Source organism: Equus asinus, chromosome 2 (genome assembly GCF_041296235.1).
Source record: "Equus asinus isolate D_3611 breed Donkey chromosome 2, EquAss-T2T_v2, whole genome shotgun sequence".
Lineage (NCBI taxonomy): Eukaryota > Metazoa > Chordata > Mammalia > Perissodactyla > Equidae > Equus > Equus asinus.
The window spans coordinates 23,920,672-23,940,816 of NC_091791.1; the positions used below are offsets into that span (position 1 = coordinate 23,920,672).

Genomic DNA, 20,145 nt, shown 5'->3' on the forward strand with positions numbered 1-20,145 from the left:
GCTTAGGGTTTCACAAGGCTGAAATTGAGTATCAGGCTCCCATCTCGGGGCTCTAGGGAAGCATTCTCTTCCATACCCATTCCGGTAAATCCAGTTCCTTAGGCTGTAGATCTGAGGTTACTGTTTCTTTGCTGGCTGTCATCTGGGCCTCGTCTCTGGTCCCAGAGACCATCCACAACTTTTCTCACATGGTCCCTCCATCTTCAACCCAGCAATGACACCTGTGGTTCTTCTTACGCTTACTCTCTGGTTTACTCTTCTGCTTTTCTTCTTCTGCCCTTAAGAGCACATGTAATTATATTGGGTTGACCCAAATAATCCAGGATAATCTCCCCATTTTAAAGCCAACTGATTAGTAACCTCAATTACATCTGCAATGTTCCTTTTGTCATGTAATCTAATATATTCATTAGAGAAGGACATCTTTGGAATGGGAGGCAAAATTCTGCCTACTATACTCACCTACACACATCATTAAAAATAAATAAAAATAAATTGCCTAACTGTAATATAAAGTAGACATAAAAGAAGTGTTATATATAATAAATGAATGCATTTAAAGTGCATTTTAATATGGGAGCATTTAGACACTGTGCCATTAGAAGTGATGTTGTCAGAAGGAAGAGTGTGATGAAGACTGATACAAGTGAGTAGCGTTGACCACCCAAGTTCCACAAACAGTGTGGCCATCAGTTAGGCGACTTTAGAAATGGTGAACAGCTCTCGGTAAAGTTCTCAATAAAATTTTTAAAAAATACAATCTTCCCTCAAGTTAAATGGGAGTCAGATTCTGTAAAATTTGGTGTATGTTAAAAATGGAAAAAAAAAATGTTTATATGTAAAATGTAGTGTGATTCTAGAGGTAGTTTTGTAGCTACATGAAAGGCTAGTAAGATATTTGAAAATTATGTGTGATGATGTCTAGCATCCCCCAGCCCCCTGCCCTGTATCACCCCAATCATTATGACAATTAAAACATCCCACAAATTTACAAAGGATCCCCTAGGGGATGATGGCACCCCAGCTGAGGAACACTGGCAGAGAAGGGAAATCTTTCAGCTTGGAAATATTGGTTGGTTCTCTCTGGATCTTTAAAAGAACCCCTGTCTGTTCTTGGCCTGCTCATGAAGGTTTAATAACTCACCAAAAACAAATTCTCTATGTCTCGTATGACCTGGCCATTTATACCATAGGGACATGCATAGGTAAGGGGTGAGAGTCAGGGAGACCTGCAATATTTAGTTCATTCTTGGGTACTAAGTCGGGGAGATAGTATAAGGTAGAGATTACTATGTAGTATGGACTTTGGAGTTAGACAGACTGCCATTTGAAACCCAGCTCTGCCTATTATCAGTTGTGTGAGTATGGACAAATTCCCTCAATTCTTGGAGCCTTGTTTCCACCATCTGTAAAATAGGGAAGTATGCCTATAAGAATACCTTGCCAGGTGCTATAGAAGAAGCCCCCTGCTTTTTTCAGGCATTCACTCTCCCATTGCTTCCCTTCTCTGCACCCCAGAACCAGAGCAGGGGTCTGCATATAGCAGATGATTCATCTTTAGGGGGAGGTGTTTGTTGAATCTGCATAGTGAGGTTGGGTTCCCAGAGGGACGGGACTCTTCCAGAATATGCACATTCCCAGATCCTTCTCCAGAATTCTAATCCAACAGGTCCTAGACATCTGCCATGATGAGTAGATCAAATATTTAATTTATTTTCCGCTGCTTACCAAACTTTGCCCATGTTTTTTGCTGAGGGCTATGCCCTTTTTTTTAATAGAGAGAATTCTCCTTCTTCGGAAGTAAACTGATGCTTGCATTTTCTCCTAAAGCCCATTAAACAGCCTGAGTTTTGTTCCCTGAATTTTATGCAAGATTGGTTATTATTCATAATTTATATAAAAACCCAGCTGTAGCAAAAACAAACGGTCTCCTTTAGGATTTTCAAGTACCTTTTAAAGCAAACAAGGGTTGAAATGCCTTTGGAGGTATGAAAATAGCAGCTGATTCTCATTATCCTCATCATTAGTCAGAAACATTTGGTAAAATTACTCAAGGCCTCATGCTAGCCACTGTGCAAAGAACCCGTACAGGCCCAGTCTCTGTCCGCGGGAAGCTCACTCTAGAAAAACCTCTTAATGCTATGAAAACACCACATCTTTGGGTACCGGGATGGAAAGACTGATTAAGCTGGTGCTCATGGTGATGGTATTTGCAAGAGACACAAGAGGTTACATTGTGATGTGGGAGGGAAGTTTAGATGACAGCTAACCACATAAATCGTGCTCAATAAAGAGCTGAAGATTGAGTGAATTAAAGAGTCCTGGAAACTCCTTTCCCAAGGCAATCTCTGAACAGGATTCTGGGAGATCATACTTCATTTTGAGAGAATTAGGCTCATGCACCCTGATGTGGAAATGCCGGGGCTCCTGTCTGTCATTTCTCTGCCACCTCTCTGTGTAGCTTTGACACACAATCCACATCACTGACCATTTTTCTTCTGGGAAGCAGCCAGAGAGTGCATTCCCTTGAACACTCACACTGGCATTAATCTCCAGCTATGTGCTTTCATTTCACTTCCTATAAAAATCCATCTGCAGATCCTGTGCTTGACCTAAGGTTAGATGTCAGGGGAACAAATACTGATTCTCATTTTGAATCACAATTGTTGCTATAAATAGCATACTTTATAACTTGGTAGATCCCTTGGATGCGAAGTGATGGATGAGCTTCTGTTGATTAAAAACGTGTCCGTAACTCTCAAGCTATAGTTCGATTTGAAGTAAACGATAATAATAAAGCACAGCTAATACACTACTGAATTATTCCTGTTGATTATGAACACCGCACCCTCACTGTGAAAGAACCCACGCTCCTTACAGTGTGTCTGTAACCAGAATGTCTCAGGAATTGCCTAGTCCTAAGTGAAAAGGAAGAATCAGGCATGAAATCAGGATTATGCTAAAGAAGAGCATAAACTGAAGAAATTATTGTAAATTATAACAAGAAAAGATTATAAATAATAAATAGAAATTATTAAGAATTGTTAATAAAGTAATTGTAGGTTGCTATGTTTTGATGCAAGTGATAACTCAGTGATAGCCTACAAGCGTTCCTCACTGTCAGATCAAGCCCAGGAATGACTCCTGGCCTTTGTCCCTCATCCAAGGCACCCTTATCACCTAAGTGATCCCTGCTTTTCCTACTTCTGCATTATCTAGTTTACTCTCCACACGGCAGCCAATGATCCTTTAAAAGAGTTGTCAGTTTCTACCATGCCTTTGATCAGTCCCTCCTGTGCCTTCCCATCTCACACGTGAGAAAATCCCAACTTCTTACCCTGCACTCAAGGAAGGCTCTACCTGATCTACCCCTGCCTGGTCCTCTCTAGTCATCACCCTCTAAGCTATAAGCATGCAGCTTTCTTGTGGTTTCTTGAATATGCCTTAAGGACTTTGGACTAGTAGCTTCCTCTGCTTCCAGTGCACGTCCACCCGCCTCCCCAGCTTATGTCCTCTGCTTAGAGAGGTCTTCCAAGGCCATCCAATCTAAAGTAGCCACCACATTGTCATTTTTTACAGCAACACTTGCTTTTGTTTTCATCTGAGTACTTATGTAAACAAGAAAATATCAAATAGTCTTATTGGCGGAATTGATTCTCTTCTGCTAAAATGCTAAATCCTACTTCAGAGTAGGATTCTGGCTTGCTTTACTGAATATTTATCCCCAGTATCCAGAATAGTGTCTAGCATATGTTGTCCTCAATTCACCAGGTTTATTATGTGATAAGCTCAGTGGTACACACATTTTATTATAAGAGTTTATTATGTATACCTTTTTCCCGGCATACAATTTTACCACTTTAACGGACTAGAATCGTTGTTTTCTTCATCTAGTAGGTGACTAAAACTTCACTGCTCTGATCCATTCCTCTCGCTTAGGATGAGAATTCTAAACCATCCCAGGATGATGGTATCCTTAAATTTTAAGAGAAAAGAACCATTTCAGGCTTGATGTCGCCTGTTATTCTGGGGTCCAGAGAGGGTTTTCTCTGGTTATGTAAATGCCACTGCTCTCAGCTACAGTGAGCTCATTGTATATTAGTAAATATTTATAAAGTGCTCTATATTGACTAAGTGTTCCACAATCAGGTTGATTAGTGATTCCTCCCAGCAACCTTGTAAGGTCAATCAGCATTATTAAAGAACAGCCCAGAGAGGTTGGGCAGGTTGCCCAAGGTCACTCAGCACGTCATTGGCAAAGCCTGCATTGGCAACTTCAGAGACTATTACTGTGACAAGCCCTGGCGTTGGCTCCTCTTTGAAGGGTGACCCCTAATCGCTTTTCTTGTAAGGTAGACATATAAACACTAAATGTTCTGAAGTGAGAGGAGTGTAAAGGCCTTGAGTTGAAGAAGTTATTGGTGCAATCAAAAACTGAAGCCAGCTCTTGAAAATTGAAAATGCTGCTTAATGGAGGTGAGTTGGAGGACATATTATTTTTGAGAGAATAGGAGAAATGTAGTTTGAAAAATAGGAAGGTGAAAAGCAGGGATGTATGAGGAAAATTAATCTGGGTGGCTTTGTGGGGTGAGGAATAATGAGTTATAGGGCCAAAATAGTTTAGGAAGAGTCTGGGTCACGGTATCAGAAATAAATTTTCTCCAAAACTATATGCCACCAACTCACCTCCATCAAGCAATGTTTTCTGATGTTTAGGGGGGGATGAAATCTCGTTTTCAAGTGCATAGTATTTCAGTCCTTGAAGCCCAACATACAAATTACACGGGCCCTACACTTGCACCTGGCTTAGTGTCCTTGCACTTGCTTTTCCCTCTGCCTGTACCACTCTTTCTCAACATATGCACTTCCCCACTTACATCATTCAGATTTATTCTCAGATGCCTTATCAGAGAGGCCTTCTCTGACTCTATATAAGGTAGTACACCCCATCTTCACTCTCTATCTTCTTTATTCTGTTTCCCTTTTTTATGGTATTTACTGTCACCTGAAAAATTATTTGTACATTTGTTTATGTCTTTATAATCTGTCTCTTCCCACTAGAGTTTAAGTTCTACAAGAACAGCAATTTTTTACTTTTTTTCCCTTTCTCTGTTTTGTCTCCAGTGCCCAGAACAAGGCCTGGAACATGGGAGACACAACATAAATAATGGTTGAATGATTGAATGAATGAATGAATGAATAGGCTGTCACTGTATATTGCTACACTATGTTTCTAATAATTAGATTAAGTCCATAGAGGCTATACACTATGTCTGGTTATGAAGAATCAAAGTCTTGGACTTTTGGTGAACGTTTTGGAGCACCTGTTATCAAGTATTCAGATACCACCAGTGCCATGGAACGATGCAAGCAAAGAAGGATCTGAGTGTCTTAGTTGATACTGTGTTCATCTTGAAGCATTTAAGAATTCAGGGAAGGGACTGTGGTAAAATTGTGGATGGGACTGCCAGTTTTTCCTGGATTAAGGAAATAATGCTTTGCTTTTTAAGTAAAACTGGAAAAACTGAAGGCAGTGGGACCTGGCAATTCTCCTGGGTACTTGTGGACAAATGTCAGTGTGACCTGGAGTGAGGGTGTAGGTTAGAGCTCCATCCCCAGTTGACTGGACCATCCAGATTTTGTGAAAGGGCTATTGCCTCTGGGACGTCAGTTGGCTATCACTGTATGCAGACTGGAGGGATAAACATCAGTGACTGAAGTGTTTCTGGGCTTTTAGAAAAAACCTCTGTTCCATGAGAAATATTGGAATACATTCTCTGTAGGGATTATATGTAATTTTTCATTTTAATATTCTCTTTCATGGACTACCATCCTTAGTCTTGGTCCTGTTCCCAGATGTAACCACAATTTTCAGTTTGGTGTGATTCCAAAGTATAGTTGTACATAGTTTCTTATACATCTAAGCTTCTGTTATGTATTTTTGTTTCCTCCCCAGAGTCCCAGTACAAAGTTGTGTATCCTACTTGTAAGTCATTCTAGCTCTTCTGTGTGGGACACTGCCACCGCATGGCTTGATGAGCGGTGTGTAGGTCCATGCCCAGGATCCAAACTGGCAAATCCCAGGCCACCGAAGCGGAGCGTGCAAACTTAACCATTTTGCCATCAGGCCAGCCCCACAGCCTCTGATATTTTTATTTGTTTGTTTGTTTTGTTTTTTGCTTTGGAGGAGAATTAACTTTTTCATATATAGTACATGTTCCTTTTTTACAGTATTGATTAATTCTAAGGTGGCCAGGCTATATTTATACAATGTTTTTCTTTCTCTGATGAGATGAAGGTACTTTTCCCTATTTGATAACCTGTAATTCTGAGAAATGTCTTAGCACAAGAATCAGAAAACCTGGGTTCTCTTCATGACTTGGGCCTCAACTAAGTGCTTGGCTTACTCTACCCTGAGTCTCAGCTTCTTCATCTGTGGAAATCATAAGGTTGGACTTACTCTATTGTGTGGAAACCATGCTTTATGGATCCCAAGAAGTTGTGTGAAAATGTTTAAGAGTTGCTAAAAGTGGGAAACTAGGATGTGTGTGGGGTGGGTTGGGGTGGACAACAGGTGTTTCAATGAGGATAACTCCATATCTGTCTAATATATAATTAGATTAGAGCTTAAACTATCCCACTGCCTTAAAAGAAGATGAAAAACAGTGAATAGAGATGAAATCATCTTTAAGACTTTATTGAAGCTCTAACATTCCATTTCCTCAAAATGGAATTTTAAAAAATGGTGATATTTTAAGATATTGCAATGATATGCAATAACGAACAGACCATGTTTTCTGACCATCCTCAATCATTTCATTCTTACAGAAGCTAAGGTGAAAACTGGCAGGATGTAACAAAGAGGATATACCTCCGTCTTGACATTCTAGTCCCTGGTTGGCTCCTACAATTGTGGGATGATAGTTAACTCTAAGCCTGACTTCTTAGAAGTGTGTTGTAGGCTTCACTATGGATGTAGAGTTCCCTAAAACTCCTGCGGCTATAGGAATTCATGAATGTTACAGTCAAGGCTAGAGAGCACCTGGTCCAGTCCTCTCAAGTTACATATGAGGAAGTAACTCACTCATTTTCTACTTCACTTAAACTTTGAGAAAACTCAAGGTAGCAAAAGCTAGGTTACACACTTGTCTTGTGAGGCTGGGGCTCCCACCATCTACAGAAAAAATCTAACAAGCTAACCTTAGACCATGACATGCAGAGAACAACTTCCACACTTTAGGATAACTGAATCATTTCATATCAGGGAATCAAGTACATACCATTGTCACTGCTAAATGTTATTTGCTTATTCTTCCAGAATACATTTTTTCATAATTTTCATATGTATGTTTTGGAGGACAGAGTAACATTAACTTCATTTGATAAGTATTTTACTTACTTTTGCACATTCCCAGGCAAAGTAATCACAGTGCTCTTTCAGCCAACCCAAGCACCATATGAGAGGACAGTGAAGCCCTCAGGCAGAAATAGCAGATGACAATGAGCAGTTGCAGCTTAAATTAATTTTATGACAAGGATTCTAAAACAAGGGATATGTATATATGTGCCATTTCATGTCTGGTACAGTGCATTCTTCACAACTAGGGGGAAAGTCTGCAGTACTCTAGTACCATCAATACCTTGGTTTGTTAAATGCTTGGACAAGGGGTCCTCATACAAATAGAGAATTGACTTTAGTATGATAACTGGCAGATGTTATAAACAGTGGTTGTTCATTGCATGAGAAGCAGGTGATCTAAGTTATGAGCTCCACTTGGAAATTCATTTTTTTTCCCCAAACTGTCTATCTTTACCATCTATAAAGAACACGACACTTGAATGGATGAGCCACTGTGTCTTTGTATTAAGCATGCTGGCTTTGGAGACTGACTGCCTGGGTTTGAATCCAGGCCCTGCTTATTATTGCTGTGTGGCATTGCACAAGTTGGTCATCCTCTTTAAGTCTTAATTTCATCCCTAAAATGTGGATTGTAGCAGTACTTAACTCATAGGATGTTATGAGAATTAAATGATGTAATCCTTGTAAAGTGCTTAGCCCAGAATGTGGTATGTTTTAAGTATTCAATAAATGTTCAATTGAATTAAACATAAACTTTCAATAAATGTTCACTATTATTATTCATAAACTATTTGGTACAGTTATGGGTATGGAATAATGCAGCCTAGGAGGATGTCACTCAGCATGTTGATGGAAGCTCTATGTGTTGGGTCAGAAGTGCCTGGGGATTAGAGCTATATCAAAAGAGAGAACCCTTTATAAAGCTGATCAGACATGCCCCACCCCTCCCAAGTTTATATTTACCTGTATAACTAAGTGCATATTATGTTTTTAATTGCTGTTTTATATATAATATTTTAATAAATTAATACATAATACATTTTACATATGTATTTGTATGAGTTTTTCCTAAGTAAGCCCCTAAATTTTCTTATATTTGTGTCTCATAATTACTCTTGACTTATACAATCTCAGAAGGGAACCGCGAAGTTTTCTTGCTCTCTCAGCCTCTCAAAAAAAAATGCAAAAACCAAATGTGAGGGGCTGGCCTAGTGGCGCAACTGTTAAGTGCACACGTTCTGCTTCAGCAGTCCAGGATTCGCCGGTTCGGACCCTGGGTGTGGACATGGCACTGCTTGGCAAGCCATGCTGTGGTAGGCGTCCCACATATAAAGTAGAGGAAGATGAGCATGGATGTTAGCTCTGGGCCAGTCTTCCTCAGCAAAAAGAGGAGGATTGGCAGCAGATGTTAGCTCAGGGCTAATTGTCCTCAAAAATAAAACCAAATGTGAAATGTCTCAAATTATATTTTCTAGTAATAGAAGAGAACATTTAAGAGTAGTGTGTTCAATTCAATCGACAACATTGTTTGAACACCTTCTGGACTGTACGAAGCTGCTACAGTGTTGGAGAGAGACAGAGGAGTAAACATAAATGCAACATGCTCTCTAGTAGATGGCCATCAGGTAGGGGAGATCAGACCCATATAAGGTAATACATGGCAGAATATAAAAAGCAATATAGGACAGGTTCAAATGAGTTACATTGATATAAAGGAGAGGGTCATTCCACTCAGCAGAGGGATGTGAGAAAGTTCAGTGAAGGAAGGGACATTTGAGTCCAGCCTTGAAGTAGATAAGTTAATTTTGATGGGCAGAAAGGGGACTAAAGGATATACATGAACCAGTCCTGCCTTCAGAGAACATAGTCTATTAGCACAGAAAACTGTGAACATCGACAATTTCAATACAGTATAGAGGGGTCTGGGATGTCATAGAAGAAAAAATAAAGTCCACTAGTTGACCAGCCTTGTCAGGAGAGGCATCCCAGAGAAGGGGACTGTGGAGTAGAATGTTGAAAGACGAGAAGGAATTATGTGCCCACGGCCCTCCCCACCACCAGCTTGTCTGTCAGCAGTTGATGTTGCATTTGCAAAGACCTGGAGGTGTGGGAGAGGCTGCATCTGTGAGAAAAAGCAAGTAGTAGTTTTGCCGAGACTACTGCAAAAGTTCTAGCCATGGCGCAGATGGTAATTGCCTGCCCCGGGGCGGGAAGAGCTGAAGTGGAGGAGACAAATAAGATACTGGGGGACAGACAATCATGTGTGTGTGTGTGTGTGTGTGTGTGTGTGTGTGTGTAAGGAGGAAGTCATGGACATCACCTAGTTAAGGATAATACTCTGCCCTGTACCTGCTTCCAAAAAAGCTCACCAGGAGACCTCTGCTTCAGTTAATTTGCTTTTCCTTTCTGAAGCAAAGTAGTCAGACCAAGTATCAACTTTGGTTATTTTTACACTCAAAAAATGAACTAGCAGACGTTTCAGAGGCAAAGGTAAACTCTTATCTTTAATACTCTCCATATTATAGACCAACGATTTTACCTACAGCAGAAAAATATGGCGCGTGTGTGACAATGTCTTGTATACCTCATTGCCACCTCTTCCTTGGAGCAATATGCAGATGGTCACAATCAAAATACATTCAAGTTTCTTATCTCAACTGCCCTGTATGATAGAAACATCAAGAACGCAACCTGATGATATAACAAGGAAAAGAAGACAATGGAACAGAAAGATCAGAAAAATGAAAAAGAACTTTTCCAACTTCTTAACACATGGTACACATCCATTACATTTAAAAAATAAAAGCTTTTTTTGTGACAAATTCCAAATTCCGTGACATGTGGCAGAGTAGAAATATTATCACATTGACGCACCTCCCCCTGAGCCCAGTGATTAACCCCCTTCCCTCTAATTCTGCAAGTTAATCTGGAAAGCTCAGAGAATCCAAGAAACAGAGGGAAGCTCGCCCAGCTCACGGGGCACCCTAATGTCTCAGCAGCACGTTTAAATTCTCTGTTTAGGCTGACAGGCGCACGTATTTCAGGGCAGAATCCTTAGAAAGCAGGAGACAATTTCCTTCAGCTCCACGTCATCGTTTGATGTAGATTGCCTATTATATTCTCAACGTATTATGAAAAATGGATTTGGAGATATTTTCTTGACAGTGGGTAGACTAATGGAATCGGGTGACTGTATTTAAAATGTGCAGGGGTTTGTTATAACGTGGTAATAGAAATATCAATTGCACTGACAGGTAAAAAAAAAAATCTGTCAATGAATGATAATGAAGTTATTTAAATGTCGACTCACTCGCAAACATTTTCCAAACCCTAAATTATTCTCACTGCTTTAACCTCATGCATCCTAAGTTAGTAAGGAGCAGAGTCTGCGATGCAGCCAGTGCGCCTTTGGCTTTGGAAGCTATTTTTATGCCGTCAAATGCACTAGGAGCAATGACAGTGGCTGCTCTTAATGATTTTAGGAAAGAAACAAAAGACAGAAACCCCAGTTGTTTGATTTAGACGTACACGTTGTTCCCCAGTTGCTTGATTTAGAGGTAAACATTGTTCCCCAGTTGCTTGATTTAGAGGTAAACGTTGTTCCGCTTTCAGGACATCTTGTTGGCGCCGATTTGAGTAATGCCTTCATGCTTCCTGTCCCCACGCTTCCCTCTACAGCTCAAGTCCTTGTTTTGTGACCTTGGCAGTGTGGTTTGGCATGACGGGGGTAGAGCTTCTTCCTTCTCTGGGGCCTGGAGGTGGAGAAGGAGGAGGTCAGGTTATTTGGATACTTTCTAAAGCCTTTTTGAGGAAGTGGCCTGGCTCATCCATGGTTCAGAGAGTGTCCAGTGCTTCATGCATTCATTCACCCTCCGTATGCAGAAGGCACCTGATGTGCCAGCACTGTCCTGGGGACTGGGGAGTTGATATGTCCTACCCTTGTGGCACTAGAGCAGTCAGGAAATGGGTTTTAGGCAGAGGTTTCTTGATTAAAAAATAGAGGAGCACAGAACATGCTCACCACGCTAGTCCCACTGCATCACACACAGCTGATTGTGTCTGCTAAAGTGGGGACTGCAGTGTTCCTTGACAGACTATGTGAGTTCTTCATTTTGAATCTTAGGAATCCAGTGGGCCACAAAGAAGAGCAAGCATCTATCAAGTCAGCCAGTCAGTCAAAAACAAATCAAGAGTGCCTGCTGTGTCCGGGCCTCTTCCGAGAGGTAGGGAGACAGCAGTGAAAAAAACAGACATTTTTCCTCCTCTCATGGGGCTTGGATTCTGGTGGGGGAATGTAAACTTTTTATTTTATAAGAGGAAGTAAGTAAAAATCTATCAGATAGGGGTAAATATTATGAAGAGAAAATAGAAGAGGCCAACGAGGATCGAGTGTGCTGGGGGAGAGGATTTGCTATTTCATATAGCATAACTGGTGTCCAGAAAGAAGTGAGGGGGCCATTTGTCTGGGTATTTAGGGAAAGAGCTTTCCAAGTAAAGGGAAGAGCGAGGCTGGAGTGGGCAGCGGGTGGGGAACGGGCAGAAAAAGCATAGAGATGAAGGGCTGGACGTCTCACAATTATATAGCTAAGGTATTAGATAAAAACAGTAAATGTGCCATGTCCGTAGCAAGTCTGCAGTTTATTTGTTGAGGAAACCAGGCACTGACTGGTTACTCAGCTAGCGAGTGTCTGTTTGACTTCAAGTACTTGTAAAGAGCTTAGATCACATTGTAAGCACCCAATAAACGTTGGTTTTTATTATCTGTTGGGTTTCTTAAGCACTATAGAATATTCAGCAATGAAATCCTGGCACAATTATTATAGAAGCAGAGTGTGGAATCTTTAACTCTCAAATCTATTTCTTACCTTTACCTGTTCGATACAAGTACCAAGCAAAACTCCCTGGCACATAGCCTTTCAACTACGATAGACTAAATTTGGTTACATTTAAAAATGGTAATAGCTTCCCGAGAAACCAGCCCTGGTGGTGTAGTGGTTAAGCTTCAGTGCTCTCACCACCACGGCCCAGGTTCGTTTCCCTTCAGAGAACCACACCACCTGTCTGTCCCTTGTCATCCAGTGGTAGCTGCATGTTGCTGTGATGCTGAAAGCTATGCCACTGATATTTCAAATACCAGCAGGGCCACCCATGGTGGACAGGTTTCATCGGAGCTTCCAGACTAAGACAGGCCAGGAAGAGGGACTTGGCCACCCACTTCTGAAAAAAACTGGCCCTGAAAACCCTGTGAATAGCAGCGGACCATTGTCTGATATAGCACTGGAAGGTGAGAGGACGGCGCAAAAAGACCAAGCAGGGTTCCACTGTGTTGTACACAGGGTCACTAGGAGTCCGAATCCACTCCATGGTACTAACAACAATAGCTTCATGAATATCTTCTCTTCTAAGCAAACTAAAGCTAAATCATTTTCAGTGGTTGAGATTTTCTTTGAGGTTTCATGTTATGGGTTTTGGTAGGTGTTGGGCAAAGAATGCAAAGAAAATCAAGGAAAACATGAGTGATAAAATGAACAAAAGCTATCATTTACAGATTGCTTATTAAATGCCAGTCATTGTGCTCAGCACTTTTTATGGATTAATTTAGTTTACAAATGATTCCATATTTATTTATCATTTGATGGTGTAGGATTATAATAGAAGAAATCCAATCACACATTTATTTCTGCCACTCCTGGTGGAATCTAGTCATGCCCCATATTGATCCCTTCTTCAAGTGTGCTGAGAGACTTTGCTGTCTCAAAGAGGTCATATGGTCTTGCCAGGTAGGTGCCATGCCTTGAATGTGGTTTCTCCACCCCTCAGAGCAACTCAGCTCTATGTGTATAGTAAATATTGAAATAAAGACATGCTTTCAAATATTCTAAAAGTCGCTGTTTGTACAAGGGTAAAGATTAAGGATCAAAAGCAAAAACATGCCTTGATTTAATCACCTGCATATTTATTTTCCTGGAATGCTTATTTTTTAAGCTTTCCGCTTCTTCTGGCACAACATAGATGTTGACAGAAGCTCTGTTTTTCATCTGTAGATAAGTCAACCTGTAAACAAAAACTGCAAAAAAGATGCTTGCTTTGGGATGTTTTAAAATTAATGGTACAAATTGAGAATTCAAGGCTGCTTATATTGCATCTTAAATATGTCTGCATAGGATACATTTTTTTTAAGATTCTTTTCTTTTTTTTTCCCCCACCTTAACAACAGTAAGTCATTTTATGGTTAGCATAGGCTGGCATTTCTCTTTGCAAATTTGATTTGTTTTAAATATTTTTATTATTCCCCTTTTCTTATGAAACCAACATCCATAATCTTTCTTTTGCTTTCTTTATTTTGTCTTTGATATTCTTTCCCAAAATATGTTGCTCAGAACACTAATCTCATTACATATCTCTCAAGAATGGATCCTATAATCAAATGTGTTTGGAAAATACTTCATTACATATGCGTTTAAGAGGTTCACAGTATATGTTAGGATGATAAAATTTATGTATGTATATAAGAATAATAAAATTTATAAGTTCTGAAGCAAAGGAACATTAAATTTTGCCTAATCGAGCATTTCCTAACATTTTTGATCTTGGATAACACTCCTCTCCCCTGTACCTAGGGATGATACTTAAAATATTTAACAGCTAGTACTTTGCTCACCAGCCAGCCTGATGCTCAACTGTCTGTCTCTCCTCTGCTCTTCAGAGCCCACGTTCCTAGGACACTGCAGTTCCTACAGTGGACCATGCAAGGATAACTGGAAGCATCTGTTAGCTGTGAAGGGGAGTTTGCAGATGGGCACTAGGAATTGCCTTCCAGAGTGCAGTGCCTCCTCCGAAGTCACTGTCTCCTTCACTGGGGCTCAGGCTGATTAGCATAGGCACTGACCAATCCAAACAGGTACTCATCCTAGCCCTACAGCAGGTTTCTTGAGGACCTCTGCTGTGCCAGCCCTCAATCTTTTGATTGCTGGAATGTGAGGAGATCTAGGAGGTCTCCAAGGGAGAGACCATGTGGTGAGGCTGGCAGGAGCATTACTCAGAGAACTTGGTGCAGTAACTATTCACCACCTGGTTTGTAAGCATCAGATATTTTCACTTCTGTACCATTGTACCAATGTATCCCAGCTGATCGTTAGTTTTACTGATGACATATGCCAGTGCTCCATCTAATTCTAGTTCTGTGAGACAACCTTAGACAACTGCTAGTCTATGTCATTTTGGGTGTGTGGAAATGCATCACTTTTTCTCTTACTATTTGTTGATTATTACAATGCCATAATGCTTAAACATGTAGCTGTGCTGGAATTGAGAATTAACAAATTTTGATTCCGTTTTTGAGCTTTGAACAATCAAGAGACAGGAGATAGCACAAAAAATAATGGCATATATCTTGAAGGATCTGGGTTGGTGATGTTATAATAAGAGAACAGTGTCCAATAAGATATTGTAGGGGCCGGCCCCATGGCCGAGTGGTTGGGTTCGCACGCTTTGATTCAGCAGCCCAGGGTTTCGCCACTTCAGATCCTGGGCGTGGACATGGTGCCACTCATTGGGCCATGCTGGGGTGGTGTCCCACGTGCCACAACTGGAAGGACTCACAACTAAAAATACACAACTATGTACCAGGGGGCTTTGGGGAGAAAAAGGAAAAATAAAATCTTTAAAAAAAAAAAAGAGACCTTACAATTAAGGTCTCTGAAAAATGTTCCTAATGTAAATCTGAGGTAGTTACTCCATTATCTTATCACGTTGGGATTCCAATTAAACACACACACACACACACACACACACACACACACACACACATACAAATGTACAGTTTGCCCTTGTAGAGTATCTTTTTTTTAATGTAAAAATATTCATTGAGTAGAGTAGCTCAGGGAACAAGTTAATATAAATTATAGGAAACTGATTATCACCCCTGTATAGACTGGTCTCTACTTCTTTAACCCCCTTTCTCGTTATCTCACTAGGAAAATTGAACCATTCTCTCATCTCCCACATAGTCCTACTGATTTCCATCTATCTCTAGGAAAGTTTATTAATGTAGCAGTGTTTGCACATTCCATCCTCCTCCCGTTACCCGCCTAGATAGATTTTGCATCTGTTACTTCTTGAACTTGTGCGTATGGTTCACAATAATGAATAGAAGCAGTTATCCAATAAAAGGAGCTAAAGAAAGTCTAGTGAAATTTTGGAGACAAGCAGGTTCTAGTAAGAGAAAGTTCTCTTCCTACCCTTCTTACTTCTTACTTACCCAAGTAAAGCCAGGGTAAGAATGGAAAAAAATGCCCAACACCAAGGTTGGACTGAGTAAGGAAAGAAGTCTCAGCTATTTCTTAGAGAGTAGGAGGAAATTTCACATCAGAATGAGTTTGAGGAGAAAAAGAGGAATGTGGAAGGAGGATTTAAAGAAGTCTGTTGTGGTTCATGGGTAAAATCTCCTGTGAAAGAGTTCTGGAATGCCCTTCAAGTATTCTTGGTTATGAAGCCAGTGTTTGATTGGAATAGAGCACACACTGATCCTGAAGAAAGGCAGTTATACTTTGGGTTACACTGGCACCTTCTGGTTTACTGATTTGATGATACTTTTACCACCTCCCTTTTCTAAAGTCCTACCCATTTTCTATTTTCAAAGTCTGTACTTCTTCCAAGAAGCTTTGCATAACACTGTAGTAATTTGGCATACCATCTAAATTCTATAAAGTATTGACTATTTGTAATATATACATATATAATATATGTAGTTATAATAATATTATATTATCTATAATATTTATATATAATATATGTAAATTTCAGGGGAAAATGCCCCAGATCCCTAGCCAGAATAAATTTTAAATTCCTTCATTCCAGGATCACATATTATACAGCTTTCTTTTTCCAGTGCCTGGTCCAGAGTAAGCTTTTAATACATGGTGATGAGATCGTTAAAACAAACTTCTTCTGTTTAGTTTTTATGACCTGTAAGAATTTGTAACATCAGAAATGAATTAAAATGATTACATTTTTGTGTTTTTCTGATTAAACCGACTTTATTGTCTAAGCCTTGTTAATTCTTATCTCTGTCATTGCACTTATATTATAACTTTATATTTCTGCCTCTCAAGTAAAGCTGTTAGATTCTTGAGAGTAGGGGCAATGTGTTGTATCTAAGGCCTGGTACATTTTAGAAGCTCTACAAATGTGAATGAATGAATGAATGAATTGCATTGGAAATCACTTATATGTAAAAAGAAAGCTGAGGTATATCTGTTTCCTTTAAATTGAAAAAAAAAAAAGCTGTGGTATAATGTAAATAACATAGGGCTTAGGGCCAGAATACCTAGCTGGCTGTTTATCACCTGTTGTCTTTGAACTTAAGTTTTGAACTTAAGTTCTCTCAACCACTTTCTTTAAATACAGATAACATTTCCTGCTGAAGAAAGTTGTAATGACTACAATTCTGAAATACACAATACTTTTTCATGGAGAAGATGATTAAGGTTTATTTATTTAATCTGAATTGATAAGTTATTGATCAATGTTTAGATAAAGATGAGAACATCTCTAAAAAGATAGCATTAGTGCCAAGACGTAATGTCTTCCAAAGTCCAGGTTGCTTAACAGTAGAAAAGGCCACTGAATAAGACTGTGAAATTTTGCTTATTATTAAGACATTTTCTTACTCTTAAATAATAGGAAAAGACTGAATGACCTTTGGAGGGACTGACCCACCATATTTTCTATGACTCATGAAAGAAAACACAGTTTGTAGATAAATCAGGAGAACCTGCTTTTCCACTGTGCCAAAGATAAAGCAAAAGTTTGCAAATATCAACTCTCACTAAAAGCTCCTTATTTCTTTGGTCAAGTCAAGGGACATCCTGATCTCTTAATCTTTTAAAATTACCCACATTCTTCATGCAATGTGCGTACATTAAGGAGCAGTAGAGAGATGGAGTTTTAATTTTTACCAATTCAATTTAAATGCAAATGTTAACCACTCACATGATGCTACTGTGTACATAATTAAGCTTCATTATATACTACATGAATCATTTAGAAACCTCCCGAGAGTCGTTCTGCTGTGTAAAACATGCATTATATGGACACACAGCCAAATGACGTAACTTCTGTCCTCATTAATGCTCCTTTTGAATTACAGGTCAACTGATTATGGGACAACCTATGAGAAGCTGAATGATAAAGTTGGGTTGAAAACAATTTTGAGTTATCTCTACGTGTGTCCTACCAACAAGCGTAAGGTAAGAAGTGTGTATTCAGAATGCTACTTATTCATGATGTGATTTCTGTCTTGGTTGGCTAGCCTCTCTAGCTGCCTAAAAATCCATTACAGTTAAATTGGGATTAGAGGTATAAAGATAAGTTGATGGATGTTAAGGTGGTGAAATGTCTGGCACATTGTACTTTTCACATCAGCAAGTATAAATGTTGGAGGGCGAGGGGTGGGTATATCAGTGCCACTTCTGAAAGCCAGCTATAGGGGTTGAGTCTGGTTGAGTGGAGTCTGCTGACTCCGTTTTAAGAGCTCTGACCAATCAGTGAAAAGAATCACAGTGAGCTTTGACAAAAGAAAACGTGGGATTTTCATCTGATGTCCTCGTTTTCCCTTGACGTGGAGTAGACAGATGAACTAGAGTTGAAGTGAAGGTGTGGTCCTGCAGCAGGTTGGAAGTTTCATTTGTAAAGTTTATTCAGCCTGTATACAATGTCAGGAAGGGGCACTGCTGGAAGGAACCTTGGAGATCCTCACATACCACACCCTGACTTTACAGATGAGAAAACTAAGGTTCAAAGAAAGGAAATGGTTTGCCCCATCACAGGGTTAGGGGCATAACTGGGAATAGAATTCGGGTTTCTTGGTTGGCAGTCATACTGTTTCTACTACATTATACTGCTCCTATTAAGAGGATTTATCTAATCTTCAGAGAGTGATGTTATATTCCCAGGAAGAAAATGTTTGCTTTTAAATGAGAAAGACCTAATTGTCTCAGGAGGAAAGAGGTGCTACATCCATTGTTTGGTTTTTATAAACTTACGTTGTCAAATTCTGAATTCTGACATATCTACGTATTACATGAATTACATGAAGTAACAGTATCCATCAGGAAATAGGAAAGTGCTGTTCATTAATATGTCCTAAGCCATGTTCTATTATGCTGGTAGCACCAGTGTCCAGGTTCTCATTTCAGATCTGTCAGTAGTTATTGTTAGTGACCTTGTGTAGGTTCTCCATTTTGTTACCTAGATTGTGGCAGGTGGATGAGAACATCTCTAAACAGTCATCCTCAACTCTGGCTGCACATCCAAAGCACTGAGTGGTCCCCAAATGTACAAGCCCTGGTCCCACCCCTGTTGCTCTGGCTTAGGGCTCAGGTAACTGTACCTTGAGCAAGCTCCCCAGATGCTTCTGGTATGGACCTAGGATGAAGAACCACTTATGTAAAGTGTAGTATCCCCTTTAGCTCTAAACATTTCAGGTTCTTCAGTAGAAGCAGCATAACTTACCAGTTGCGCACAGACTCTGGAGTCACATGGCTTGAGTAACAACCTAGCTAAGCCAGTTAACAAATGTACAACTATGGTCGTTTACTTAATCTCTCCAAGCACAGTGGCATCCAATTTAAAATAGGGAATAATCATAGTACCTACCTCCTGAGGAAACTTGTAGGGATTGTATGAAATAAGGCATTTCAAGTGTTTAGCACAGAATGGTTAAGGCTTAATCAGTGTTTTCTCTTCATTTCTCGTCTTCATCCTTTTCCTTTTTCTTCTAATTATTGGAAGTATTAGTAGTGATTATCCTCTATAAGCAGCAGTGTTCAGTAGAACTTTCTGCAGTGATGGAAGTATTCCTTTAAGGGGTCAAATATTGTAAACACTAACCACTTGTGGCTACTGAATATTTGAAAGATAGCTAGTGTGACTGAAGAATTACATTTTAAATTTCACTTTTTAATTAATTTAAATGTAAATAGCCACATGTTGCTGATGGCTACAGTATTGGACAGCACAGCTTAGTAATGTCAACCTCACAAATTTAGAGATATACTCTGAACATTACTGTGTTCCCCTTAGTGGCTAATTACTGGTCCATCATCAGCAATGACATGTAAACAGTCATGTAAACTGCTGTATACACTCCTAAATTGAGGAGCTGAACTTCCATCCTTTATTTTTATCGTGAGATTTAGTCATGTTTGTTGGCTTTGAATCAGTTCTTATAATTCCTATTGATTTTTCCTCTAGTTCACATTTTTAGTAAATTTCGTTTAACAGTCAACAAACTGTGGGTACCATAGAATGCAAAGAGAAATAAGCCAGCATTCCACCCTCAAAGGTCCTATATTCTGATAATAAATGCAATATGACTTTTTGTAATGACACTGCTTCCACCTAAGAGGGGACTTTGGGTGAGACATTTATATTTTCCCATTTGTAAAGTAATATAGGCAAAAACAAGGGAATTTATAGCTGGAAGAGACCCTTCGATTGTTCTAATCTAGTGATAGTCTCTGTTTTATTGATGCCATTAGAGAGAAATATGATAAAAATAAAAAAAAAGAAAAAAGGATGCCAAACATTGAATGTGATCATATACTTTGCTGTAGCTGCAGAATATGTGCTGGTGATCTCGAGACTCCAAGCTTGTTTACAGGAGCAGGACTGGAAGATGAGACTCTTAAGTTCAGATGTAGCTCCTAAGACTGGAAGGAGAGCTTAGAAAGAATATAGCAAGGAGCCCTGCTATCAAATCCACTCATGTCAATACAGCAGTA

General features: G+C 39.6%; 1 protein-coding gene across 7 annotated transcripts in view; it reads left to right on the top strand.

Moving 5' to 3' along the window:
• Positions 1 to 20,145, top strand: part of SORCS1 (sortilin related VPS10 domain containing receptor 1) — a 475,161-nt gene that overhangs the window by 237,815 nt on the left and 217,201 nt on the right. For all 7 annotated transcript variants that reach the window (XM_014844792.3, XM_044751163.2, XM_044751161.2 and 4 more), the window contains exon 3: positions 17,511 to 17,610. In XM_014844792.3, coding sequence (XP_014700278.3) covers positions 17,511 to 17,610 — 100 coding nt within the window. The remainder of the gene's footprint in view (positions 1 to 17,510; positions 17,611 to 20,145) is intronic.